The 27981-nt window shown below is 39.2% G+C and overlaps 2 protein-coding genes across 6 annotated transcripts; both read right to left on the bottom strand.

Annotated features, from left to right (window-relative positions):
- Positions 1-909: 909 nt before the first annotated feature.
- Positions 910-27365, bottom strand: LOC127785459 (uncharacterized). Of its 5 annotated transcripts, none has more exons than XM_052312921.1 (21): positions 27070-27365; positions 26846-26908; positions 26438-26748; positions 26197-26293; positions 26043-26120; positions 25896-25955; positions 25702-25806; positions 24970-25083; positions 24640-24681; positions 24330-24446; positions 24071-24258; positions 23041-23324; positions 22836-22957; positions 22668-22710; positions 22472-22563; positions 21456-21504; positions 21143-21213; positions 20924-21046; positions 20163-20251; positions 19526-19571; positions 910-1714 (listed from the first exon to the last, which is right to left on the bottom strand). In XM_052312921.1, the coding sequence occupies exons 1-21, from the start codon at positions 27217-27219 to the stop codon at positions 1667-1669; spliced, it is 2292 nt and encodes a 763-aa protein (XP_052168881.1). In that variant the 5' UTR covers positions 27220-27365; the 3' UTR covers positions 910-1666. The 5 variants fall into 5 exon arrangements, with proteins under 5 accessions (XP_052168881.1, XP_052168875.1, XP_052168889.1 ...); XM_052312915.1 differs by lacking the exon at positions 910-1714 and adding an exon at positions 18139-18903; XM_052312929.1 differs by lacking the exon at positions 910-1714 and adding an exon at positions 18139-18903 and having other exon boundaries at positions 20924-21043.
- On the bottom strand, positions 2018-12197 carry LOC127785486 (uncharacterized). The gene is made up of 15 exons (XM_052312951.1): positions 12054-12197; positions 11729-11781; positions 10882-10950; positions 10122-10286; positions 9825-10044; positions 8754-8954; positions 8574-8644; positions 8342-8501; positions 5857-6450; positions 5367-5747; positions 4968-5043; positions 4817-4880; positions 4147-4282; positions 2479-2592; positions 2018-2407 (listed from the first exon to the last, which is right to left on the bottom strand). Exons 4-15 carry the CDS (start codon positions 10229-10231, stop codon positions 2342-2344), a joined length of 2193 nt encoding a protein of 730 aa, XP_052168911.1. The 5' UTR covers positions 10232-10286; positions 10882-10950; positions 11729-11781; positions 12054-12197; the 3' UTR covers positions 2018-2341.
- Positions 27366-27981: the final 616 nt, after the last annotated feature.

The following is a 27981-nucleotide window of genomic DNA, read 5'->3' as shown; positions in this document are numbered from 1 at the left end:
AAAGATGTCTAATAGACCTCACTCTAAAAATACATTTATTTTTGGTTGGACAAATTCTTAAGTTAAAACTACAGTCTTTTGAAGACGTGGGGAGTACTATTATTCACGCGATTATTGATTATTGTTGTGGATTATTTGTTTCACTGTAGCTCATTCTTCTCTTTGTCTTGCCACTATTAATACATTTACTGTTGCATTGTAGTAGTATGACTGTATGAGTAGTAGCTCTCCACCATGGTCTCCAGCGAAATTAATTTGAAGATCGTACAAATTAAAATGAGGGTTGAAATATCGATCCTGTTGCACACTATGGCAGTGAAGGGGGAAAAAGCATGTGAATAGGTAGCAGCAGCTGGTGATCGATCCGACGATGATACTTCTACCTCCATCCTAAAATATCCATAACGCCTTATATTTTAATATGGATGAAAATCTATAACTCCTTATATTTTGAAATGAATGGAGTATGTGGTTTAGCTCTGGAAATAAGAGTGAAATTATTGAGTCTAATCGCTCGCCTTTATTGATTTGTCTCAGGGAGGACCTACTGAAGAATTCCTTGATAAGCAGTCCTGATGCATACTGTCTCCAAGTTCATACCCTTTGCCTGACCTGTACCATGGAGAGAAATTTATTAACCACTCTCCCCGTCCCAAACAATAGAACAACTTTTCCATTTAGTCTAATCTTAATCAATCACAACCATCCCAATTAATTTCTTTACGTACTTCTTTTTTCTTAACTAATTAATCATAATTTTGTCTATTTTAATTCCATCTATAGGTAACGAAGGAGGGGTAGCTAAAAAAGAATGCAATTATAGGAGGGATGGACAGCTAAATTAATTCATGAACAGCAAGCAGCATGAACACTGCTGCTGATATTAGCAGCCATACGTCATACGACATGCGTGTAAATGCCACGTTATCTCCTTTCAATTACTACGAGTAACTGAAAGTTCCAGTTGACCTTTATGCCAAATGCCTTCACATTCTGTTTGGCAAGTGTGGTGTGGACATTGCCCGCCTCAATGTTACCATCCACAGAACGTTCATAGGATGTAGACACAACTGCAACCCAGATTCTTTCTTCTACGTACAACTGCCTAATAATGCAAGTGTTTTCTTCCAGCAGTACAGTACACGTTGGAATAACTAAGAGGCTCCTTTTATCTTATCTACTCCTGCTGTCTCCAAATTCAAACAAGTCTACTTCGTCTCAAATAATTACACAGCACATGATACATCAGTTATACTTGTATGTATACATGTTCAAGTACTGCTATATATGCATCATCTTCAAAATTGCAAGCTCGTTGGAAGTAAACCAGCACTCCAGCAGGCAGGGATGTCACCCGTGAACTGATGATGGTCACTAGCATCCTAGGACTTGCCTATTTATCTTTTCCATTCTATTAACATAAATTAGCTTCAATTCTAATCAGCGGCACGCTTCCATCCCTTGCAACGACAAAACTCATGTTTCTAAAAGGAAGAAGGAAAAAAAAAGAAGAAAACTCCCATCACCTGGGGCCCTTGTGTTTAAATCGCCTATGAACCTTTACAGCAGAAGATACAGCCGAAAGAATATGCCAAACCTATCACCCGCTTACATACATCCAGCGAATCACGAATACAAATTATACACCACGGTATAGGAGCCAAACCTACTTGATGAAAAGGCTCTTCTTTCTTCCTCTCCTCTTCTCAACAGCCTGCAAAATGCATGATGCTTCACATCAGTATTTAAGAACGTGAGACGACATATTCTCATCAAGTCAGGCAGCTAGTCCTAGCTCTACGGTTAACCTGTTAGTCACCATTCAGATATGCTACCTTGGGGGAAAACACAAGAAATGAACTTTGACAACACAGCTGGGCAAAGTGCACTACGACAAGTATTAATAGGCTGGATGGAGTACAAAGTTTACTTTCCAAGCTTACAGCAAAACTTTAGTGCGCACGTTTGTCTGGAGGGTTGTTGTGGACTCCTTTGTAACAGAGAAAACACAAGCATAGAGGAAACGTAAACGTATGATTTTCATATAAAATGGAAGTGTAAATTGGAGGATTGCAAAACAGACCACAGAAAAAACTTAGAAATTCGAGAGAGAAATTTTCTAACAGGTTACACCTCATGCTAACTTTCATCTCAAATCTTCATACATTGGGCCATTCCAAAGAAATCCCAAAAGATTTTGAGTGCTCCAGTCCTTCATTCCAAATGGTCAAACAAAAATCCTACAAAGTTCTTGCACAGATCATTTGTTTGAAAGGGCCTGTCTTGCGCCGTTGCACGTGCCCAATGCTCACCATCTCCAACTTATGCAGGACAAAATGAATCACTCCGTCCATGACGCAACTAACATTTTCGCCATGAAGCTATACCGATCAGCAACCTCATCAATCTGCAATAGATTGCAAACATCATAAATATATTGATATGAAACTATGGCGGTACATGTAGAATTGGACAAACCATTTTTTTAGTTGGTCTGCCAGCTCCATGCCCTGACTTGACGTCAATGCGACCAATTATTGGATTGACCTGTGGTGTATCCTCAATGCTAGTGCACAAGACATACTGCAGTGTCTGAATAACAAGAGAAGCAAAGGGGTGAGAACATAAAACTAGAGAGGTGAAAAACCACATTAGGAAATCGAACGACTAATCCATCATCCAATACTTTCATAATCACAGTGCTTAGAAAATCAAACAACTGTTTAATGTATCAAAATAAAAATACATAATCAGAATCCGATTAATCCTTTCAGAGCACCTCAATGTTGCTTGACATTCCAGTTAACAGAAACACACCAAACTTATCATTGTCACACGCCACACATGAAATTTGGTTTTTACAAAGACCCCTATCTGTTTACTTCTCAATCAAATTCCTCTTTTTGTTTGTGCCATTTATCCATCAACGTGTCATTCCTGACAATTTCTGTCCAAAACTGGCATGAAATAACCATTCTTTCCCAATACTTCCCTAACGGCTTGTTTGGCAACATGAGGGAAGGGGATTGGGAGTTTACACGAGGGAATTGATGGTGAGATTAAGATGGGATATGATTTTTCATCAGAGTCTCTTATTTGGTAGAGGTGGTGGAAATTGATAGGGAGTTTAGTTGGAGATTAGGTCATTAATGAAAACGGATGGCTGAGATTTGTTTAGGCGAAGTAAAGGAGGAATTCCCTCCCAATTCCCACCCCCTACCCAGGTATTGAAAAGGAGGGAGTTCATTCCTCAATTCCCCATCCCCATCCCACCAAAATTCCCATGTCTCCCAACCAAACAAAATTCCCATAGCCTCATCCCTCTAAACTCCCAATCCCTCCTAAAAACTCCCTCCAACCAAATGGGCCGTAAAGGCCTACACACAATGTCTTCGCACTTTAACTAAGTAGGAGTAGCATGGCGTGGTAATCATTACTAGCATGATGCCAAGTATCTTGGTGGACCCAGGATGGTAAATGAGTCAAACCCACAGATTTGGTTTCAGCTTCTCACTTAAGTAATTGGATTGGCTTTGTCAAGTGGGCTTCAAAGCAAGCTCTATGTGGAAGACGATGTCAAAACTGGAAGGCTTAAAGCAAAGGTTTTGAGGCTCAACAATTACAAGAATACAGGCTTGCATTTACACAATCTATAAAGAGATCCTACCAACAGGCCAGTTATGTTATAGATTCTTCACTATAAAATTGTCAACGTTTACAAAATATTTGTTTGTCACGTGCATGATTACTATTCAAGCGTTGTACTGTTCACATGGGCTGTTCAGATTTTATTTATTTTGTATTGTTTCCATAATCTTGGAAGTTCCTTAAAGTGTCTTGTCACATTTATATATGGATGGAAACGCATATCTACTCCTTAAGCAAGAAATAAATAAAGAGTCTTTAGTCACATCCTCATTTCCATGGCACCATCACACCATTTGGGTCCAGGAACACCTCGACTAGGTCTAAGGGCCTTTATCCCAACCATGCTCATTACGTTTTGCACTACATTCAAATATTGTTGATAATTTTCAGTTTTGAATATGCTTATGCCTAACAGAACCAATGATTTTTATATTGTGGACTGGATGCTTTGTATTCAAATGAAAATGCAGAGAAATGGAATAAAGAAATGTAACTTACTGCTAACAACTTCAATGAGTGCAATGGCACAACACGATCATCATGATCAGCAGTCAACAGCATGATTGCTGGGTACTGACAACAGTTAACAAAACTTTGCTCCCAAGGTCTCCTCACATTATGAAGGGGGGAATATCTAGTACATGTTCACCACTCATCAGTACAGCATAGATGTGTAATACATCTAATAAAACACTGAAAAAAGATATGGCGTGACTTTGGAAAATGGAAGGTTCAACTTGGTCAGAGTTCACAATGAACTCTATTACTGAATGACTAAAAAGACTCTTTTGGAACACTGGATGCCTTTTTTCTGCCGAGACGGAAAATTGGATAGAAAAATATTATCACCACAAATAATTAAATATGATGGACTCAGTGGATTAACGTATATGCAAGAATTTAGTCTAGGAATATTCAGACTAAGCAGGAAAAATGAAGAAATTAACATGATAATTAAGCACTACTGGACTCTCAATTAAAAGACCTGAACAGCACATATAACTCCGAAACTGTCAGCTACGAAATTGTAATTTTCAAACCTCAAGAATAAAGTGGTGTAGCAGTATTCTACATAGCCCACTAGACCAGCAATCACTGGAGTAATGAACTAATGACTGAAACACATATTCTAGTAAAAGTGGTGTTGGAAATAACAGATATTCCATACTTGATAAGCCAGTGGAATTCCTCTTCATTGTCTGAACAACCATAGTCGGTAGTCCAGGCATGACCTACAAAAAAACATGAAGCATCCACTGATAATATGCATCAATATACAGGTAAAACAAAGATGATACACAGCAGAACAAAAGAAATACCAATGGTGAACTTGTGAAAACGGAGCATGTCCATAACACCAACATGAGCAAGAGCACACCCAAAGAGATCAGGCCGCTGAAAGACAGGAAATCAAATTTATGCATGATATCACAATAGGATGATATTATAACCACATCACAATAGTATGCTATCATAACTACTACATTCATATTTTGAACAACTCTAGTCAAACAAGTGCATTTCAAGCAAAAGAACTATATCAATAGATATTCAAAGAGCTTACATAAAATTTTGTTCTATATGTATTAAGAAATCAACAATCAAAGCTTGTCTTTTAAGACTTTCAAAATCACCCATATTTTTTTCTACTGAGGGAGTACAAGATAACTTATACAGACTGAAGAAGCATTGTAGAAAACAGGAGTTTACTGTATGACCTGATTAACACAAGCAGCAATCAGAAGACCACCATTGCTTCCACCTTCAATACATAACTGCCTGTAACTCGTATAACCAGCAGAAATGAGGAGTTCAGCACAAGCAATGAAGTCGTCAAAACAATTTTGTTTCATCGCACGTGCTCCAGCTTTGTGCCACTCTTCCCCATATTCCCCACCACCCCGAATATTTGCAACACAGACAACAAAACCCATGTTCTTGCATAAAACAACACGACTAACACTGAAAGAAGGAGTAAGACTTATGTTGAATCCACCATAACCATATAGCAAAGTTGGATGTGATCCATCAAGTTCAATATCTCTCTTTGACATTATGAACATAGGAATTTTGGTTCCATCCTTACTATTGACGAAAATCTGAAAAACCAAAAACAGTTAGAAACCACATTTTAACGAAGTATTTAGTTTCATTGGTATTCTTTGTATAGAAAATGATATGGCAACCTAAGACAGTGATGGCATGTACCTGCTTAACCTCAAAATTTGTTCGATCAAATCCAGGAACTGAAATTTCACGAAATATCTTCATTTCTGGGATCGCAGATGTGAGGTTACACCTGTAAATAATACCAGGGGAAAGAAAGCTTGTGAAGCCAATAAAGACGTCCATGTCTTCCCGTCTACAGGAGATCTCTGAAACAGAACCAATTTCTAGAGGCAACTTATGAAGCAAGTTCCCAGTTACAAGGTCTCTTATCTGCAGAATATGCTTAACATCTGACATATAACATACCAATAACTGGTTACCATTAACTGCGTCAGCTGATTCGAGCACATCTCTTTCATGTTCAGGAAGAATATCAGTCCACAATTCTGGCTTCTTGATATCTACTCTTACAAGCTTGTTCTTAGGAGCATTTCTATTGGTCAAAAATGTAAATTCATCACCATTATTGGCCACAACATGATATTGGGCATCAAAGTTATCTATAAGCTTGACAAATGGAAGCATCCCCTTTGTCTTTTTGAACCCCTCTATCCCTTGAGGAAGAGTACAAATTTCACAGTAGTATAGCTTATTGACAGGATCGCAACCTTCATAAGTACCTAGTATGATGTACTGTCAACAAAAGATGAGGTTATAAGAGAACTGTTTTTGTGGGCTATTAAAAGATTTAGACAAAAGTCATTAATTAAAGATGTGAAGAGATACTCTGCTTTTTAAGGTTGGTGCAACAAACATGTAGACCATAAAGATCACACTCTACTGCAACATCCATCACGAAATGCTAATGCAATGAACTCAATGGAATATTCAACCCTCGCAAAATTCAGAAAATCAATAATTTTCACACTGGAAATTCAATTAATTTCAAGCTCCAAAACTAATTTATGCTAGCTCCATTTCAGGTGGTTCAAAACGGGTTTGCCCATTGCATTTTATACTCCTCATCATATAAAGCCTTTGCACAGAGATTTTGAAATTCGGATGAAATAAGGATTCCGAAACTAATATGCAATCATTTTTGCACTTTTAGCCAAATAAATCTTTGAATAGCCATAATGTTTGCTCAGGACCTTGGGTTTGAGTTGTTCTTTCTGCAATTCATTCACATAAAACCATGAGCTAGCTACTATAAAAATTGCAAGCAATTTTGAGCTCTATTTGGTATTTATTCGTATTGGCTATTTATTTCACTTAGACGACAGGTAAGATTCATTCTTTTTGCATGTCATATATAACCATGAGCTAGCAACTGTAGAAATTTTAAGTTATAATAGTCATCAACTTGCGCGTTGTGTGGGTTACTATTATTATTATTATTCATATTGTACATATATAGAATTTAACATACACAGGCTATTTTCTAAATTGTAGTAATTTAGATTAAAAGTGCACGTCAACTTTAGCTTACTAACAGTTTCAACATTATTTAAAAAAAATCAAAATTTCGTAATTAAAATAAAAAAACATCATATTTTTTTAATCTAGAATTTTGGAGTTACTAAATTTTAATAAAATGAAGTGCATATTATTTTTAATGGTATGTTTATTTAGTTTGGAGGAAGATTAATTAGGAAATAGTTTGTTCTCTACACAAAGATAGAGATTACCGAAATTAATTGTTATGACTATGGATCTACTATTTTGCTGGACATCAATACGTATTCAAGCATCAGGGGTTGTACAACAATATGTATTCATGCATGATTATTCATTAGGAGATAGGAGTAACTTCCACCGGTTTATTGGTTTGCTATGGACCTAATTTGTCGGATCGGACATCAAGACCATACATCTATGGGAGATATTTCCTACTTATAAACCATATAGGATTCTACGATCCGATTTATGTGGCTGTTAAAAATATTACGATCTATGGTTGTGATGTTATGATTTATTATATCAACGGCTAGATCTTTTTGGTTGACTTGAGAGCTCCTAAAAAGTGCACGATTAGTAAGGTTTAGATAGATAGATTGAGTTTTGTTAGTATTTATTCGTATTAGTTGTTTAGTTCACTTAGACAAGCAGGTATATGTAAGGTTCCAAGGAGTTGTAGGTTCATGACAGGAGCTGGCCTCTGTGAGCAAGGCATGGATCTTCTTCAACATGTTTATCTTACTCTATTACTACTTGAATTATGTTGTCTCTGCAAGTAGTGCTATGAGTGCATGCATGTTGATTGAGAAAATCCATTATACGATCATGTAATATTTATTGCCATGTAGAAAGCCAAGAAGCACCAAATATTCTAGTGAGCACTTGAGAAATTAAGATAATCCTAGATAATGCAGGAAGCTCCATCAGAAGCAAGGGACTGAATAAAATATTTTCGAGAGAAGTTCAGGTAGTAAAATTGTCTGTACTGTCATTTAAACTAGAAGATGAAGCATCAACCATAGAAGAAGAGGAATCAAGTTTGTAGTCTCATCCAAAAGATGAAAGAAGTAAATAAGCATATAGATATGACTGGTACACAAATGGGAAGGAGAGGAAGTGTTGTTACCTTTCCATCCTCTGTGACCGATGCACCAAAGGAATACTTAGGGTGTTCAGGATCTTTCCAGCATAATATATCTTCGGACTGATCAGATCCCACGACATGGTAATATATCTCATGATTAAGATTAATGTTTGTTTCAGTTCCAGCATCCAATTCCACTTCTCTAACAAAAGGAGTAAGAGAAACTAAGCAATCTATTACAGTACATTAGAAATACAGAAGTTTGTAAACCTACCGGGGTGCAGGATATCGACCATAGAAAAAACCTTTTCCATCATGGGTCCAACTGATAGATGAGAATTTCACCTGCACCAATAATTGATGGAACATATATGTTGGATTTGGTTATAAGAACCAATAGGTAACACATAAGCACTACAATTTCAAATAATAGTTACAAGCTGCATCTGCTCACCCAAGACAATTTGTCAGACAAAGTCTGCTTATCAGCAATGTTCATCACACGAATAGTGACCCAATCACTGCCGCTTTCACTTAGGCCATAAGCTATGTATTTGCCATCCTTGCTAACAGAATACGTCGAAAGAGCAACTGTCCCATCCTTGCTTAGTGCATTTGGATCCAGAAGAACCTCCGCCTCTCCATCCAAACTATCCTGAATTGATAAGTACATGCTATATTCATTCTAACCCTTTCATCGAATCAAGACAATTATGCAGCCTTTTATTGACAGAATTCAAACATAAACAAAACTAGCACTCGAAAAAGGGTAAAGAAATACTAAACGGAATATGTGGACTTGTTTCTTTATTTTAAGAACACCAAATAATCTTATGAGAAACTGAAAGCATGAATATGACAGAGAAAGCAAAACAATCAGCATTGCTCAGTGCTGTGGAACTTGACTATGAGATTTGAACATTCTCACAGGGTTCATTTTTATGTAAAGCATGTTTGGTTCATTTGCTAGCCTAGACTTGGTAGGGTGGACTTCCTTGCCTAAAATCAAACTGGAACAAATGCCCACTAATGTTACTCATCGAGGCTAAGGAAGGGTGGGCAAAGGAACCAAAACATGTGAATAGCAAATATTACACAAGCACAGTTGGTATATAATAAGTCCTGTCCAATTGCACATTGTCTAGGTTGGAAAAGAATGAGTATCGCAAAGCTTGCATACTAACAAACAATCACATGACTATAGATTTTGCCTTTAATTTTATCAGAGAACTAATGATACTTTAATAAACTAGATTCAATTTAATCAAGAAGAATTAGGTGTGCAAGCAGCCAAGCCAAAGAGGTCTCCGGCTTAGGCAATAGAGATGTATACATTGCAACATTCACCAACTGAACTAGCCTCAGCTCCTACAGCACAGTAGTTTCTAAAGTCAAGATGTATATTCACGAAATCTATTGAAACCCATCTCCAATTATTTTCACATCATCAGGACAACAACATGTCCCGCAAAGCTCCAAACCTTAGATCGACTGCATGCTTTATTAATCGAGTTTGATGGCATACCTGCACGTAGAGCACGCTCTGGGCTTGGAGTCCGGAGTTGTGAAAGTAGAAGTACTTGTCGCCGCGACGGAACGGCGCCCCATGGCGCGGGTGGTCGAAGAGGCGAGTGACCTCACGGCGAAGGTTCTCCCTGTCGAAGCAGCCCGCAAGCACAGACTCTGCTAGCTCCACCTGACTTGCCACAAATTCTTTGGTATCTTCTGACTCTGGGTCCTCCAGCCTGCGTGCACGCCGCACACAACATAAGTAGCCAAAAAATATAAGACCTCCCCCGAGAAGCAAGGTTGGAGTACTTACCAACGGTAAGGGTCGGCGACAGGGACGCCATGGTACATGTCGACGACGGAATCGTCGCGGCGAGTGGGTGGATAAGAAAGGCGGGCGGCGTCGCCGGCGACAGAACCCATGGCCCGTGAGAGGATGGAGAGGCGGCGGCAGCAAGAGGGGTGGGGTAGGTAGACTCTGGGATTAGGGAGACGGTGTTAAAGGGGGAAGCCAAAGGAGATGGATTTAAGGAGACTAGTAATATGCCTGTGCTAAACGCTATGCTGCAATTTTATTTTTGTCTTAAATAATTTATAAAATTTCATGTTAGCAAAAAATATTTTTATATGATCTGTGTATTTGAACTTTTATTCAATTCATGTCGCACATCAAATATATGTAACGTAAAGTACAACACTATGATATTGCGTAGGCACAATAAAACTTTGAGTGGCGTGCGTATGCGTATACATATCGGCATTATAATTCCTGCACGTGGTTGGTATTTTATACGGTCTATACGCCCTATATTTCTATATACAATGAATGAATTAAATATGTTCATTTAAGTTGTATGGACGAACCATCTAAAAAAATTAAAAAGGAAAAAAATTATAAGCATATATATGCGTTAATGTAATATAGACCATAGTTACAATCTCAATTGACAACTAAATTTTAATAATCTCGAAGAAACAATCTCAGACATGCATTTGTTTTTCTTCCAGGATACACCCAACACAACACAATCATACACTATATATCAAGGGTTAAAAAACAGACACAGCCTTACCGTGAATTAGTCTGACCACGATCTGGTGCACACTTATCAATTAGGTTCCACCCTCTTGATATATTGAACCTACAATCAGAACAAAGCCTCAGCTTGCTGCCATGAAGTGACATGGCATATGTTTCACAGCGCAAGGGGAAATCTCATAGGTACAGAGCAAACAAAATGACCAACCTCAAGATGAGAATGAATATGAATGTTAAGGAGTTAGACTGTCAGCAGCTAGGGGCAATGAGAATCTACATATTCCATGTAACTATTATCGGTGCAGTACGCTTCACATTTGTATTATCAGCTATGTGACAAATTGGTCAGATTTAAGTATAATTCATTTTTATCAATGACACTTTTAAGGGTGATGCTTGATAGTCGCTGGATAACCAATGTTAAAGTTAAATTCAGATAAAATATTAATAGGCTAACTTCAGATCAGGTTTGTCTGAAACAATGTAAAACAATATGATTTGTTCAACTTAATAGGCTAACTTTTACATCTCCTGTGTATAATCAGCTTTGCGACCATGGCCTTCACGGCGCCCAGGTTCTACTGGGGTCCAACATGCTATTTTACAATATCCTAATATATTGTTTTTCCTCATTTTTTAATATGACAAGCATAAGTTGAATATTCCTGGAGTGATGGCAGTGAAAAATTATAGGAGATATTTACTAAATCAAATATCAAAACACGCAGTGACACACGTATATTTGCTAATATGTTCAAAAAAAAAATCAATCAGACAAGAAATCTCACAAGAAGCATCAGAACAGGTTATATACTACCTGAAATTAAAGCAAACAAAATGGATTCTCTCGGAGAAAGTGAACATTAGGGGTTGAAATTTACCTAGATATATATATAGAAGTGCAGCACTTAAAAAAACCCAGGATGGCTGTAGCCTGCAAGAAGATGGGATCAAGCAAATAAATGAGACAAATGTTCTAATTTCAAAATAACTGTAAGGAACCAAATATGAAGTATAATAACCATCGAACTTCATCCGCCGGCAGCAAGTATCTCGACATAATCAAATTTCATGCACTGCTATATAATGTATATACACACACGTCCCATTCAACTTCAGTCCATCATTTTTATAGACATTTCTAATAATTTATCAAACAAATACACCAATGAAATGAGTGGAGCAGGTCGGGGATTGGGCTCAGACCTTAATTCTGCAGCCTAGCCGTAGACCAAACTCGCCCGCGTTCACGCCGTCAGCGGACGCAAGAACAGATTGGGGCACTGCCAAGTGGTGAGGCCTCTTCCTACGATCGGCTGCGGGGTTGAAAGTCACGACGTTGACGGAAGATCAGCGCCGGGACTATTAATGGGCAGAGAATTTTTTTAGTACAAATGATTCAAGGTTAAACATGAGAAATAAACTATCAAAATTATATTATCATCCATAAATGTAAATTAGTCTCTTGAAAATTCAGAACTTAGTTAATTCCTTTAATTGGAAAAGAGGCAACATAAATGAAGGGGATCGTCGCTTTGGTCTAAATCTAGTAAAAATATTGTTAGCACAAATTTATTTAAAACCCTATAGGCATGGCAATGTAGAGAAACAGATTGGTAATTGTTTTATAAACAAATCCAGCAGCATAACATATTGGTGTAATAGTTTCCTACTATTGACTACAAATTTGTTTGATTAACAGGGTGGCAGAAAGTTTCTGCAGCATTCAATAGAATGCCGAATGTCCATGGTCTGCTCGTACATCACAGCCAAAATCAAATAGGTCACAGAAAGATGGCGGGGTATAGATAGAGGAGGGGGGGTCTGTACCTTTCGGAGATGGCGGCGGTGGGTGCGTAGGGGTTGGCAGATGGACAGCGGTGGAGGAGGATCTGACGACGTGACGGCTGCTCGCGGCGAAGGGGACTGAATCATGTTAGATGACAATTAGAAAAGTTGAGCACTTAACATTACAAAGTAAAGTTCATCACGAGTTCGGTACATTGCGTAACAGCCATCCTCTCCATTGCTTGAAACAAGTAGACTAATTGTGGATAACGGTGAAAGAAATTTTTGGAGCAGTTGAAGCAATGAATAGAACAGCCATAGCTAATATGATCAACTCATAGCTAAGGTAAGCTAGTAGCTGAGAGTGGAACTGCTCTCCTCTCGCTCTGTCCCATTTTACCATAAACCAAAGATAATAGGAGTATATATGGAGTAATCCAAATATCAAGTCCAAGATCAATAAGATTTCATATTCTAATGATGTAAAAAAAATCATATTAGTGCAGAATTGACAGGAAACAAATTGACCGTATCTCAGCATGAACACTTATTGTATGACGGCCTAATTTTTTGCTAAACGCACTGAACATCTCTGCAAATATTTGTACTCCAGAGAACAAATCATTAGAATTTCAGTATAGGAGGAAAATACATGTTATATTTGCATAGAAAACAGAGACGAAAAGAGACATACTGACACAGGCGAGAAGAGAGAGAGAATCCCACCTCTCGGTGAGGTCGGTGCCGGTGATGATAGCGGCGGCGGCGACGCCGTTGGTCAGCACGGGCCACGCCTCGATCAAGCCGGCGCTGACCCCCGAACCCGCCGTAGGTACTGCTCCCAGGCCGCGAATGAGGCGGGCGTCGCTGGCGGCTCGTGCGGGGCAGATCTGACGGAGGCAGCGGTGAGGGGAGGCGGGGGACGCGAGGGAGAGGGGATAGGGTAGTGCGACGAGGGAGAGGGGAGAGACGACCAGGCGGGGATTCGGGCGAGATCGCCGGCGGTGGCGCTGAGACCGGCGAGGCAGACGTCGCTGGCGACGTGGGCGGGGGAGAATGAGCGTCGGCGGCGGGCAGCGATTAGGGTTAGGGTCGGAGATGCGGAGAGGACGGAGGCAGCCGATGCGGCGCGGTTACATCGCGGATTACAGCATCTGCTACAGCTTTTTCAAATCGGACTCTCCGAACAAACACCCATAGAGCTCACAGTCGGCGCAGCCCGTGAGCACAGAACTCTGCTAGCTCCGCCTGACTTGCCACGAATTCTTTGTTATCTTCCGACTCTGGGTCCTCCAGCCTGCATGCGCACCACGCACAACATAAGTAGCCAAAAATAAAAGGGAAAATTGGAACCATGCCATTATAATTTTTGTAAAATTTAAGATATGCCATCCTGACCCACATGTCATTGACTCATGTGGGTCCTACATGTCATTGAGATACCGATGGCATATCTCAAACTTTATAAAATTATAATGGCATGGTTCCAATTTACGCAAAATAAAATACCTCCCCCAAGAAGCAAGACTGGAGTACTTACCAACGGTAAGGGTCGGTGACAGGAACGCCATGGTACGTGTCGTCAATGGAATCATCGCGGCGGGCGGTGTCGCAAGCAATAGAACCCATGGCCCATGAGAGGATGGAGAGGCGGCAGCGGCGAGAGGGGTAGGGTAGGTAGACTCCGGGATTAGGGAAACGGCATGAGAGGGGGAAGCCAAAGGAGATGGATTTAAGGAGAAGCAGCATCCTACCAAAGCATGTTCTGAACTCCCGTGCGGAAAGACGCCGAGTTGGATTCTTATTTATCATTATCGTCATGAATCAACTATCAAAATAAACAAGCATAGTACAGAACGAGAAGAGAGTACTTCTCTCTATCTCTACTACTTAAAAAATTTCAAACGTTTCCATCGTCCGTGCCAATAAAAAGAAGGGAATTGCTAACTAGCAGCCTGCTGTTTTTTTTCTTTTTGTCTTTGTCAGTCTTTTTTTAGCTATTGGATCTCCCTTGAAGATTCGTGTGCTCCCAACGTGATCTAGCCAAGGAATTGTGCTCCAGCCCAAGCAATTGCATGCCCTAAAAGCCCAGCAGCCAAGCAGTGGTGGGACTCTCGCCTCGCGTCATATATTTTCAGCCCATTCTTTCCGCTACAGTTCAAAAAACAGTAATATCCCCCTTTCCATTTTCTTTTTCCGCCACGCACGGGAGAAAGTGAGAGAGAAGGAGCTTTCCCCTGTCAGTGAGGAGAGAAGGTGGCGGTGACGCATCAGCAGGGGTGCTATGTTGTCGTCGTCTTCTCCGGCGGGAGGAGCCCTCGCGCTACCCTTGGGCTTGGCAGAGAGCGCGGGGGAGGAGGGTCGTTGTGTTTTGTCCGCGAGACACGTTTTGTTGTCCCCACGGCGGTCGGGGAGGTACTCGTGGCGATTCTGGCGATCGTCGGCGAGGCTTCCATGGAGCCATTCGCGCACAGTGGCGATCCCTGTGCCGGTGGTTGAGATGACCAAGTCTTCTCAACCGATTCTCATCATGAATCCCAGGATTTCTGAACTGGTGGCAAGCAACAAAGAGTCCACAATGATTCACAAGGTGAGTTGGTTTATTTTCCGCAACAAGGAAGCCACATGGTTTCTGATTTTTGTGTGTTGATTCGAATGGGGAGTGATGGTGTGCTATCTCAGATTTTTTTTTCCTCAGACAATGTGCTTTCATATCTGAGCAAGGGTGATTTGTGGAATGAACAAAGTTATATGTCTTAGACACCGTGCTTTCAGATCTGAGCAAGGGTGATTTTGTGGAATGAACAAAGTGATATGTCCCTGTGTTTTCAGATCTGAGCAAGGGTGATTTGGCATGAACAATTGTGTGCACTTTTCTGATTTTGTGATGTCAATTCAGCATTTAGATTTTCTAGTTTTCAGAAATGCATATTGTTTTGCGCCTGTTGTGGAACTAGATGAATAAGCGCGGCTTCACTCCGCGCCCATCAATGTGTACATAGTGTTAGTCGAAAGTAACTAAACAAGCTTTGCCAAATCATAAGACTTGAAATCTCTTTCAAAACATAAGCTTATATCCAAGACAGTCCTTCCATTCTGTAATCAAATCTGAGTTCAGAAAACAGTATTGGTCTATAGATTTCTATAAAGCATCAGTCCATGGAAAGACACATTTGAGATGACAAAGCCATACAAGTCAATAAAATCCACATGAATAAATGCTGATGAGTCAATGACTCACAACAGACTCTCAAGGCCACATCATCAGAATTACAGTGTTCCATTTGACGTAAAGAAATCTGAAGAATGCATCCCATATTTTCAGAATTCTGCGGACAAAAACTGTGAGGTACTGAGGTAGGCATCTATTACCTTGTATTCTTCCTAGTCTCATATTCCTTCACATGTTCATACAAAATGCATTCACTTGCAAGTTAATTTCTTCAAAAAGAGAAATATTTAGGGCAACAAAAGAACTCAAGTCACTTCATCAGCTTGAGAGAATGGTTATTTGCACAAACAACTTGAGCAAGCCATACGACCTTAACATCCAGTTTAATGGTTTGTAACCAATTATTTCCTTTTTTTTAAGAAAGGGAGGTTTCAACCCAGTCAGAAATACATATTAAAAAAAATGAAAAGACATCAGCTAGTGATCAACCTAGAAAATTAAATATCAAACAGCACAGGAGGTCAAACAAAAGGAATAAGCCTAATTTCTGATATTGCAATGCTCTGCTTTCTGAAATTTCTCCTACGAACCAAAAAAAAAAGCATGCTCTAAACAGCGCTATGATGGGAAAATAGATCATGCTTAGTATTTTCTGCTGCTTCCTGCTAGCCTCCTTTTTGCTGGTTGTTTCTTCCAGAGGGAACTGGGAAATCAAATGGCAGCCACAACAGCTGACCATGGAGCTGTCATCTCCAAGTGGCCATTTTCAGTTCCATGTACTTACCTTTGTTCTTCCAAGCTTGACTAAAGTAGTAGTGAATGTCACCGTCTGATTATATCACAAATACTGAAAAGTAACTTATGCAGAGATTTAGAAGTAGGTGCTTAACAGCATAGTGTCATGGGCATTGGGCCGTAGGCCAAGGCCTATAGGTAGCCCAATACCAATTAAGTTAGAGATAAAAATATTAGTTAGTTAGAGATACAATAAGAAGATTATTAGTTAGTTAAAGATAAGATTAGAAGATTATTAGGATTAGATTTTTACTTATGGGTCAAGTTGTACCATCTATATAAGGATGGGATTGTGTCTATTATCAGGCAAGCAATGAATATCAATTAGTCTAATCTCTCTCTCTCAATAATGTTTTTCTCCCTAGCCTAAATCTACATCCCTTCTCCAATAGCCGACGCCGCCCGGCTATCTTCCCGGCGGTGTTTATCCCGTCATGGTCTCGGGTCATGACACTTAGTCAATCCATGGACCTTGTACTAAACCTCTGTAATTCATATAAAAGATAATTGAACCAAGAAACATAAACACAAAATTCATAAACCTAATCCTTATGTCTCTACAGTCAAAAGCCCAAAGTAACTACTTTGCATTGTACATCTGGAAATTATTTTATAATCAGAATAAGAACACAAAGAAGCATACTTCGGTGCCAACATACTGAACACTGGAAATACATCCTAAGGAGCACAACCTGAGTATGTGTATTGATCAAAAGACATCCAGAACGCTCAGCAGCTAAGTACTGTAGCAAAGAAGAACATCCCAAATAACTGCAGAGTAGAACTCTGCAAGAGGTGAACAACAGAACAAAAGTAATCAGCGGTGATACCTTTTCAATGGACCATCGCTTTGAAATACAGATCTGACGCAAAACTTGCCTTGGAGCGGCTCTGTTCGGAAGGGCTTGTTACCAACTCCCTCCGCCTCGTTTTCCACGCGCACGCTTATCAAACTGCTAATCGGTGCGTTTTTTTAAAAAAGTTTTCACACAAAAGTTGCTTAAAAAATCATATTTATCCATATTTGAAAAAAATAGCTAATACTTAATTAATCACGCGCTAATGGACCACTCCGTTTTCCGTGCGCACTGTTCCGGTTGGGAACACTGACTTCCGAACAGAGAGCAACCGAGAGCAAGCCAGGAGTAAAAATCTAAATAAGGCCAGGAGTAAAAATCTAAATAAGGCCTTGATTAGGCCCTGTTTAGTTCGTAAAATAAAAATTTTTGGATGTTTGATCAGCTCTTTAGTTCCTAATTTTTTTTACAAAAACATCCCATCGAATTTTTTAACATATGCATAGAGCATTAAACATAGACAAAAAGAAAAAAACTAATTGCACAGTTTACATGTAAATCACGAGACGAATCTTTTGAGCCTAATTAGTCCATGATTAGTCATAAGTGCTACAGTAATTCACATGTGCTAATGACAGATTAATTAGGCTCAAAAGATTCGTCTCGTGATTTCCAGGCAAGTTATGAAATTAGTTTTTTTATTCATGTCCAAAAACTCTTTCCAACATCTGGTCAAACATACAATGTAACACCCCAAAATTTTTATTTCACCAACGACCTAAATGCATTCACATTCTGTTTGGCAAGTGTAGTGTGGTGTGGACATAGCCTGCCTCAACGTTACCATCCACAGAATGTTCATAGGATGTAGACACAACTGCAACCCACGATTATTTCTACGCACAACTGCCTAATAATGCAAGTGTTTTCTTCCAGCAGTACAGTACACGCTGGAATAACTAAGATGCCCTTGTTATCTTAAATTACTGCAAGTCTATTTCGTCTCAAATAATTACACAGCAGATGATACATCAGTTATACTTGTATACATGTTCAGGTACTGCTATGCGTCATCTCCAAAATTGCAAGCTCGTTGGAAGTAACCAGCAGGCAGGGAGGTCACCCGTGAACTGATGATGGTCACTACCCTACGATACAGGGAATATTTCCAGAGCATCCTAGGACTTTTTATCTTTCCCATTCTATTAGCACAAATTAGCTTCAATTCTAATCAGCGGCACGCTTCCATCCCTTGCAACGACAAAACTCATGTTTCTAAAAGGAAGAAGGAAAAAAAAGAAGAAAACTCCCATCACCTGGGGCCCTTGTGTTTAAATCGCCTATGAACCTTTACAGCAGAAGATACAGCCGAAAGAATATGCCAAACCTATCACCCGCTTACATACATCCAGCGAATCACGAATACAAATTATACACCACGGTATAGGAGCCAAACCTACTTGAAGAAAAGGCTCTTCTTTCTTCCTCTCCTCTTCTCAACAGCCTGCAAAATGCATGATGTTTCACATCAGTATTTAAGGAACGTGAGACGACATATTCTCATCAAGTCAGGCAGCTAATCCTGGCTCTACGGTTAACCTGTTAGTCACCATTCAGATATGCTACCTTGGGGGAGAACACAAGAAATGAACTTTGACAACACAGCTCTTTACAAACAATTCGTGATGATTCATAGTGCCCTATCTTTAGATAAAGTGCTACTATATAAGAGATCCCCATGATGGCTGGGAATGCCGTTTCTTTTGAAGAATAAACAGAGGGCTGTAAAATTAACATCCGCCTACTTAATTAACCAAAGATAATATTAGCCTTTGTCACAACATAAGCCGAACAGCACAGCCAGCCACACAACTAGTAGCCTACTAGTGAATGCTGATAGTGTACACTTAACTTCTCTATCTTTTTTTTTCATATTTTTTTCTCTTGAGAAAAATGCTACTGTGGGTTCTTCAAACATGCTAATCGTCAAATAATACTCGGTTATGAACTTGAATAGAGTGGAGGGCCATCATCCCATGATGACCCACTCGATGATGTTGAATGAAGATAAGATAATGAAGGGAGGTGCTAATATATGTCTTGCACAAGAGATAACAAGCTCATACCATAATTCTGAACAATCTTAAAACCAGAACAATGGTATCCCGCGGCCTGCAAAATTGGAGCACACAAGATAAGCAGTATTTTATGTATGTTCGTTATGAATTATGATTGGCATTAATCTAAAATAAACACAGCAGTAATAAAGTAAAAGACCAAGGACAGGGTGTTCAATTCAAGTTTGGTATAAACCTCCACTGATTACACTTAGAAGGTAAGTATATCCTAAATTGCTATGCTTTCAAAGATATAAGAATGAACACACTAGGGCACGGTCAGGTCGGCTTGCACACGCTGATCAGACAGCTATAGAAGACCACATTACTGAAAACAACAAGGGCTTTGTGACAAGATCGATGAGCTGGCAGTCTGGCACTGCTGACCTTGAGGCATTCCTTTCAAGTTTTAAGAAGTAACTATTAGACATATGCAACATATTTTTAACTCTGATGTTTCAAGAAGTGATGACCCATAGAGTTGTTTGTAGGGAAAGCAGTAGGGGGGAGCCATGCTGCTAAATCAGAAGTACAGTTGCACATCAAGACACATATAGTGTAAGGAATAATGAATACTAATGTTAATTTATTCATAGATCTTGGGCTGCTGATAATGATGCAAACACTAGCTCGATTGGGTACTCACAGTGCATTTTCTGCCGGTTTTAAATTATATTCAACACCATCAGCAGATGTAATCAAGAACTCTGTTGGACGCCCGTAAGGAATATTAATCTGGAAAAGACAGAACAAAAGTTGTTGTCAATCATACCACATTTTTGTATGTCTACCGCAATGATTTACAAAAAACACAAAACATGATTGCAGAACAAAAATTATAATATGGTTAATTAGCAAAAGCAGCAGAAAAAAATTATTATGGGAGACAATTTGTCTCAGTATAGTACTTGCAGTATCACACTTATGACTTATGTGCACACCATTTAATCGTCCTGTCCAGATTTTTCTGTGTGGGTCCATCAAGCTTGTGAAGACAATTCATCAGGAAAGAAGCTCAACTGTTCCCATTTCCTTAGGACAACAGAAATAGGCCAGATCATGGCCTATTCTTTACATTTTTCTTTTCATGTATAGCATGAGAGACAATGCATCAAAGAAAGACATGAATTTGTCTAGATGAAGTGTAATCTAGCGGCTAACCATATCTCAGACTAATAAATCTGAGATCTTGAACCCATATGAGATAACAAAACCTGTCTCTGGCCAGAATTCAAGGTAACCTTATTTACATCCATCTATAACGGGTTTATTTCCATCATTTTGGGGGAACCAATATGCTACCCAGGTACTGAAGGAACCAACAGAGTTTGCTCACAATTTTAGAATGAGATCTACTTCCTGAAATTCAAATGATGTACTGCTAAAGAATACGGAATAAGGACGTACAGAAGTTGCTTGCTGAAATTTCTCTGTGAGAACAACACCACGCTGACCAGTACATTTGATACTGTAGCCTTCCCTCTTTATTGCCAAAATAGCTGGTTCCCACATATCTAAAAATTTCACCTGCTATAAGAAGATTTAACATTTGAAATAATTGCATGAAATCATAAGAAATTAGTGAGAATGCTTTTGATAGATAATTCCAAGTAATAGAGAACATACAGGTAGTTGGACTTCATAAGATACATGACCAGTTTCAAGAGTTCTCTTAATAAGCTCCTTCGTTTCAGGATCTGCATTGAAGATGGTTTATTCAAAGTCGGTTGGGTGCAAAACATGTGCTGCTGCTATTTAGTTTAAATAATCATCACATAATTGGAAAACTTTTATTAGTTAAACAGAATATCAGAAGTACCACTCTTTTGGTAATTAGATATATAGGGGATTCAACATTCCCTCTAGGAGTGGAATTATGTCAAACACTTATCACCAGAAATAATCACTCTTTTGGGAATTAAAGGTTCCATATACTTACCGCAAGTAATTTTTCTTTGATCATTAGCGTAAAACCTTACAATTTCCCCCTGCAATAGGAAACTCAAACAAAAGGACGAATCTTAACATTGGAAGTAATAACAGAAAATCAGTTTAATCATAAGAAATTTAACTGTACAACAGACCTAACTCATTTTACATGGTGTCCCAGTGAAACCAAACAAAGAAACTCCATAAACATCAAAGGTTGGATTATGTATCATTAACTAGAACTCTGGATCTCCACAAACATAAAGGGAAAGGTCCAAATCACAACCATGAAGTTTCCGATTGCCTAATTCACCATGAAATATGAAACCATTTACTTTGCAACCCTGAACTAAAAACAGTACAAAATACCCCCTAGCCCCCAACCACCTGGTTTGTGCTGATACGGTGGTGATTTTTATATATAAGAGTATTTTGATGGAGGATTGGAGGTTAAACTAGAAATAAAGTAAGGGGATCCATAACAGTGAAAACCAGGATGGTTTCAGGGCTAAGGAGGTAGTTTCAGGTCAATAGTTTCATAGTTCAGGGTGATTAGACGAACGTGAATAAGGGTTTAATACAGATCTTTTCCACATATAAATGGAATAGCAAAATCAATGTCAGTATTGACAGCGGCCAGAAACATGAACTACTGATCATAGTGCCCTGGGCTAATCTGATATAAGACCTAACTGAATGAGCAAAAAGAGAAATATAGAGCTACTTTGGTGATTAACATAAAAGAAGTAAAGGTTTAACTGCTGGGTTCAGTAGCATTCGAGAAATACAATTATATAAATACCTCAGTTCTTGTATTTCAAGTTTAATCCTGTACGTTAGATGCGCTTTTTCAGTCTCCATGACTCCATGGAGTTAAGGATGCTAAACAGCTAGTATTGTCTTTAGTGCCATTTCAGAAGGCATAGAAAAGATATATAGGCATATAGCCTCATAATTACCAGAAGTTTTGGGGAATGCAACATTGTATCACACATAAAAAAATCAGCCACATCGCAAAATAATTACCTTTCTTTTTCTATCATCAAGGGGCTGTACTTCAATAGCTAGTAATGTGTCCACGTCATCGGCAGTAACCAAATAGTTAGGTTGTCTTGCTCCTATGCCAGCAGAAAACATTTATTTCCCAACTTTCTCGAAAATCATAGAATCCTATTTAATGCAAGTGACAAGCTCACAGAGCTAAAGTCACAAAAAAAAGTACCTTCTATGAAATTTACGGAGCCATCTTCTAAATGGCGCACCCACTGCACATAGGAAAATATATTTTATGGACAGTGAGATTGCCATGAAAGTTTGAAACTCATATGAACAATATAAGGTAGAAGTTCTTTTATCCAGAATGTGGAATGACATGAATTACGAAGAGCACCTCAAAATTACAACTGGTGGTTCCATTGGTGGAGTACCCGCTTGCTTGGAGTTCTCTTCCAGGAAAAGCTTCACCTGTGATTCGAAGCCCCTCTATGCCTGGCAGTGGATCATCCTCAGCAGCTACATATTCATAAAAGAGGAATATATCATCAGATTGCATCAGTGTTAAACAAATATATAAATTTATTTCTAATAGTAATTACCTTCAGAGAAAGAAGATCCAGGCTCCTCAAGAACAGTAGGAAGATACGGATATGAAGGGTTTGTATCCTCAATGCCGGATACCAAATTAGCTGAGTCTCCATGACCCCAATGAGCAGAATGTTCTCGTGCATGTTGGACTTCAGCACCCTCCGAAGCATCCGATACGTCACTTCTACTAAGGCGCTTGAATGGTGGGTTTTGATTCTCGGGCTCAAAGTCCAATGGGACAGAATGTGGATCATGCTGAGATACTTGAGCAGAAACATCCCTCCTGAATTTTAAGCTATTAAATATAAATTATACCATGTTTAATGTTCTTGTGATGCCTCTATATAATAAAAAAAATTATTGACTAGAAAAATGATTATTAAATCTTCCTCAAAAACAGTTTAGCTATTTGAAAATAGTGCGGCAGCGACAAAAAACAAAGAGAATTCAAGAAATGCCATTGACAAACGCTCAATTCCAAGAAATGTCATTGACAAGTGCGAGTTCCAAGAAATGCCATCGTACAAGCGACTTTGTCCCAGAGATGCCATCGCCGTTAGGGTTCCGTTAGCAGTCCTCCGTTAAGTGCTATAGGATAAACAATGCATTTAACGGTGTGGGATGGATGAAACCCTAATGGCAATGGCATTTCTAGGACAAAGTCGCTTGCACGAAGGCATTTCATGGAACTCGCACTTGTTGATGGCATTTCTTGGAATTGAGAGCTTTTCAATGATATTTCTTAGATTTTCTCAAAAAGAAATGAAATGTTCTTGTAGCAAATTCCCACATCCCTGAATTTTTCATGATTGTAGCATACTAAAGAAAGTAGAGTGTAACATATCAGAAATTAGTAAAAGCAATTCAAGTAATGAGTAATGACTACTAGAAGCTGCTAGCCAATTTACATAGGTCAAGAACTGGCAATCATAGCTGCTACCTTAAGAATGGAATTATTTCATCATGCACAAAGGCAACGCTGGTAGATAGAATAAAGTCAGTCAGGAAGGTACAATATTAAGCACTTAAAGAAGATACTACCTGCTTGAAAGAGAGTTTCTTCCCATGTCACCATGATCAACATTTCTTGGAGGAACATCAGTTGGAATAACTTGATGGTTTTTGTTCCCTGTTACACCCCAATCACCTCTAACTTGAACAGGGGAAGACATTGGAGATTGTATATGAGGGTACGGTGTCTGGGTCACAATATCGAGGTTGCTTTTGTTCTGAAAAAGTAAATAGGTTAGAGCATTTCTGCAATAGTTATGACAAGAACTCAAGGAGTATAGTGCCATACTGAAGTCACCAATGCTTTTCCAAGAGGATCTGTAGGTGAGTGTACAGGAAGAGTGGTATCATTCGCCAATTCAGTTTGCCATGGAGTAATCTGATAACGTGACTCCTTTAATTTCTCCTGCACCATTTAAATTTGCACAAAAGGAAACTTCAAACTTCAGTCAGAAAATTTTCTGTAGTAAGTTTGCATGCACGAGAGGGACACTATTGGGTACACTTGCACTGCCCGCCCCTAGTGGCTCTGAAAATAAATCGCTTCTTTCTTTATGGGAAAAGTAAATGCATATTTGCTTTAGCTTATTGAGACTCACCTCAGTAATAATAAGTTGCTCCTGCAGATGCTTAAACAAAACCTGCAGAAAGGGACACATTTAGTGAAAATTCAACTCAATAAGGTACAAGAACAGAAGCAACTTGATGTGTTGATCGTGTGTTATGAACCTTTTTTTAAAAAAGAAAAATGCTTAGGTTGCTTTTTCAATAATGAAAGTATGGCATATTTCTCAGATGAAATTAATGTCATTGATCTCTTTTCCCTTTTTTGCCATTTGCATTCAGTAGTGAAATTTATTTCTAGTTGCTAACGTATACGATGTTGCCCCCAATAAACGGCAGGAAAAATATTAGAAAAAAGAGCAAACCTTCAAATTGCTGACGATGGATTGAGCATCAAGAACAGAAGGCTGCAGGTTTTCATATTCAGACAGAAGAGGCAGCAACGAAGATATGAAAGTTGTCCTTTCTTGTTGTGCAGCCTATAGCATATAGTGACATAAGCAAAACTCAGTATAGTATAGAAGAACAACTACAATCTTAACTACAAGCCCTGATTTATCTTATAGTAACAGCTGCATAGATCCAAAATGAACATCACCATGGCAATTTATGATCCTATCTAATGTTAAGATGTACCCATAGAATAGTAAGAGCTGCATATATCCAAAATGAACATCACCATGGGCCATGGCAATGAATGATCCTACCTAATGTTAAGATGTATCCATAGGATAGAGGTATAAACAGAAATTTTCAACAAATACTACCTTGGTATAGACCACAGGAAAATCCATTAGTCAAGACCTTGCATCAAACAGCTAGTTCTAAAAACTGTTGTAAATATATGGATTAAAAAACAGTTATTTCATTCTGCATCGCGTTCCTAACAATTTTGAGCTATAACACCAAGGGACAAGGTCAAGTAAGCACAGAAAACAACATTCATTAAAGCACTACACGTGCTATGATCATTTCTGCACGTTTTTTAAATTTTGCAGAAAGGTATTGAAGTATGACTGGAAGCATAATAAGCCTGACTAATATAACACAAACATACTAATCGAATTTCAAAGAAATTTCCAGTGACAGAGAACTACCTGCACTGCATATGCCAGACGGATGTTTTCCTCAATAATATCTTGTCTATATGATAAAGCTTTTGATGCTGCATCAATTAAATCTTGTTGCTGCTGATCAAATGCCTGAAAGATTTTTTTTTTTTGAGATGATATGATATACTCACTAGTTACTCCAAGTGACTAATAGTTTATGATAAAAAGAAATGGCCTACCATCCGCATTTGAGCAATGCGCCTTTCCAACATATATTTATCATCGAGTATCCGTGCTTGCTGTCAGGGATATTATGTAGTCAGGTAATAAGGGTAAAGGCAACAAAAATGAAGTACTTTCCATTTGTAAAAAAAAAAAAAGGCCACCTTCAATGAGTAGTCAGCAAGATGTTTTCTTAATTGCGCAATCTCTTCCTCATTTTCTTTGATCTTAGCAGTAAGATCCTGCGTAGGAATTATCTTCATTAGGGATGATGGATGATACAGGTACAAATGACATTTGCAAGCAACTTATACTGACCTGCTTCCATGACATGTTCGAGGCCATCTCTGAAGCAGGCAATAACCCCTGTCCAGCTAGGTTCAACCTAGGATCATGCTCGCCTTCTTTTCTATGCCTGTGTGGAAGGGCTTCTATTTTGTCAGGATATCGCAAGCAAACAAGACCATCCCACAAAAGGAAGGCCTGCGGCCTACCGTTGTTCTTTTTCCCCGGCAACAAAAATGGTAGGGAAAACATGGAGTGTGGTCAGGTGAGTTACCTAGTAGGAGAAAGGGAATGGGAGGATGGAGTAGAGAACTGTGAGACGGCAGTGCTGTCGAGGGCAGGCTGCTCCCCTGATGATCTTTTAGATGCTCCATTGGACAGGGCATTGTTTTGCCTGATGGTCTGCTGCATTGAAGGCTCTCCACTTTCGAATGCGCCATTGTGGTGAAGGGCAGAGGGGGTGCGGGAATTATCTGAGGACGCAGCGCTGGCAAGTGACCTTGACGCATCCATCTTAGTAGCAACGAATGAGCGGCGGTCTTGGGCTACTCCACTGGAAGAAGCTTGGGATGCAGCATCTTCCCGCTGATCCCAAAAATTGAAAGACGCTGGATGTTACTACATGGCTACATTTTGTGCATATACATAGCTAAAAGGAAAAGAAAAAAAAAAGCAGGCTTACAATCCTCTGCAATTGTCGCGTTTTCTGCATCAGTTCCTCTTTGAGGCGATTATTCTCTTCCAACTAGAAAAGAAAAACATGGAAACCCAAAATCAGCTACTTCAGTGGTGTGCGGAAATAAAATAGGGCGAGTTGGGAGTGGGACAGGAGGGGAATTGTGGAAGAGGCGATGAGGAAGGAATTGCAAGGGTAGGTTCGTGGGTAGGAAAGGATAAGAGGTAGACCTGGTTGCGGATGGTGGCCTCGGCGCCCTCGACGGCGCGCATGACGTGGAGGAGGTGGTCGGCGTTGGCCCCATCGGTGGCGGCGGCGGAGGAGGAGGAGGGGTGGTCGGAGACGGAGGCCGCGGCTAGGCGCCCCGCGAGGGCGTCCATGGCGGGGGCGGAGTCGCGAGGGCGAGTGGAGTCCAAGAGAGGAGAGGAGAGAGTGGAAATTGAAGGCGGAGGGGAGGCGGAGGCGAGGTGGGCTTTGGGTTAGGTGGGTGGGCGCGGACGCTCACGAGGAAGACGATGACCCAGCCTCCTCGCCTTTTTTGCCATTTCGATCGGAATAACTACCTCTTCATCATTTTTCTATTTTAGATTTATCCTAAATCAATGCTTTTAAAATTAAATTTATTATTAAAAAAATATAGTGCTGTACTATACTCTTTATTTTACGTTAGAAATACTGCTATACAGAAGCTTAGCACCAACTAAAACGACGAACAAGATGAGTAGTGAAGTCTATGGCTCTGTTTGAATCTCTTAAAAATAAAGATGGAGATAAAAATTAAGTGTTTTACATAAAACGAGGTGTTAATAACTTATGATTAATTGAGTTTTAATTATTATAAACTTAAAAAATAGATTAATCTGATATTTTAGAACAACTTTCATATATAAAATTTTCACACGAAACACCGTTTAGCAGTTTGGAAAGTGTGCTACGAAAATCTAAAACCCTCTTATACAGGGCCTATGTTGTCTGTGTTCTAATCCTGAATAAAAATAAGTGGATTTCTCCATAAGCATCACGCATATTCATGAAAAACAGAGTTTTCTTTTTTCCTTTTGACCAAAAAATAGAAGAGAATATATGTGTATACTTTGATTCCGTTTTATTACTAAAATTGAAGGGTTTTTTTGTCATCTTTG

Source organism: Oryza glaberrima, chromosome 1, assembly GCF_000147395.1.
Source record: "Oryza glaberrima chromosome 1, OglaRS2, whole genome shotgun sequence".
Taxonomy (NCBI): Eukaryota; Viridiplantae; Streptophyta; class Magnoliopsida; order Poales; family Poaceae; genus Oryza; species Oryza glaberrima.
This window is presented reverse-complemented; position numbering and strand designations above follow the sequence as displayed.

Bases quoted from the DNA above. Each gene is read 5' to 3' on its own strand.
- LOC127785459 (XM_052312921.1), bottom strand. From the start codon at position 27,219: ATGGACGCCCTCGCGGGGCGCCTAGCCGCGGCCTCCGTCTCCGACCAC. The intron at 22,958-23,040 runs GTAATTACTATT...ATGAATATGTAG, and splicing joins TGGATCTTCTTTCTCTGAAG to CTGCTGAGGATGATCCACTG. The intron at 22,564-22,667 runs GTACTTTTTTTT...CTGCTGGCATAG, and splicing joins CTCCGTAAATTTCATAGAAG to GAGCAAGACAACCTAACTAT.
- LOC127785486 (XM_052312951.1), bottom strand. From the start codon at position 10,231: ATGGGTTCTGTCGCCGGCGACGCCGCCCGCCTTTCTTATCCACCCACT. The intron at 10,045-10,121 runs GTAAGTACTCCA...GCGTGCACGCAG, and splicing joins GTCGCCGACCCTTACCGTTG to GCTGGAGGACCCAGAGTCAG. The intron at 8,645-8,753 runs GTGAGCAGATGC...TTATTGGTGCAG, and splicing joins TGTCTGACAAATTGTCTTGG to GTGAAATTCTCATCTATCAG.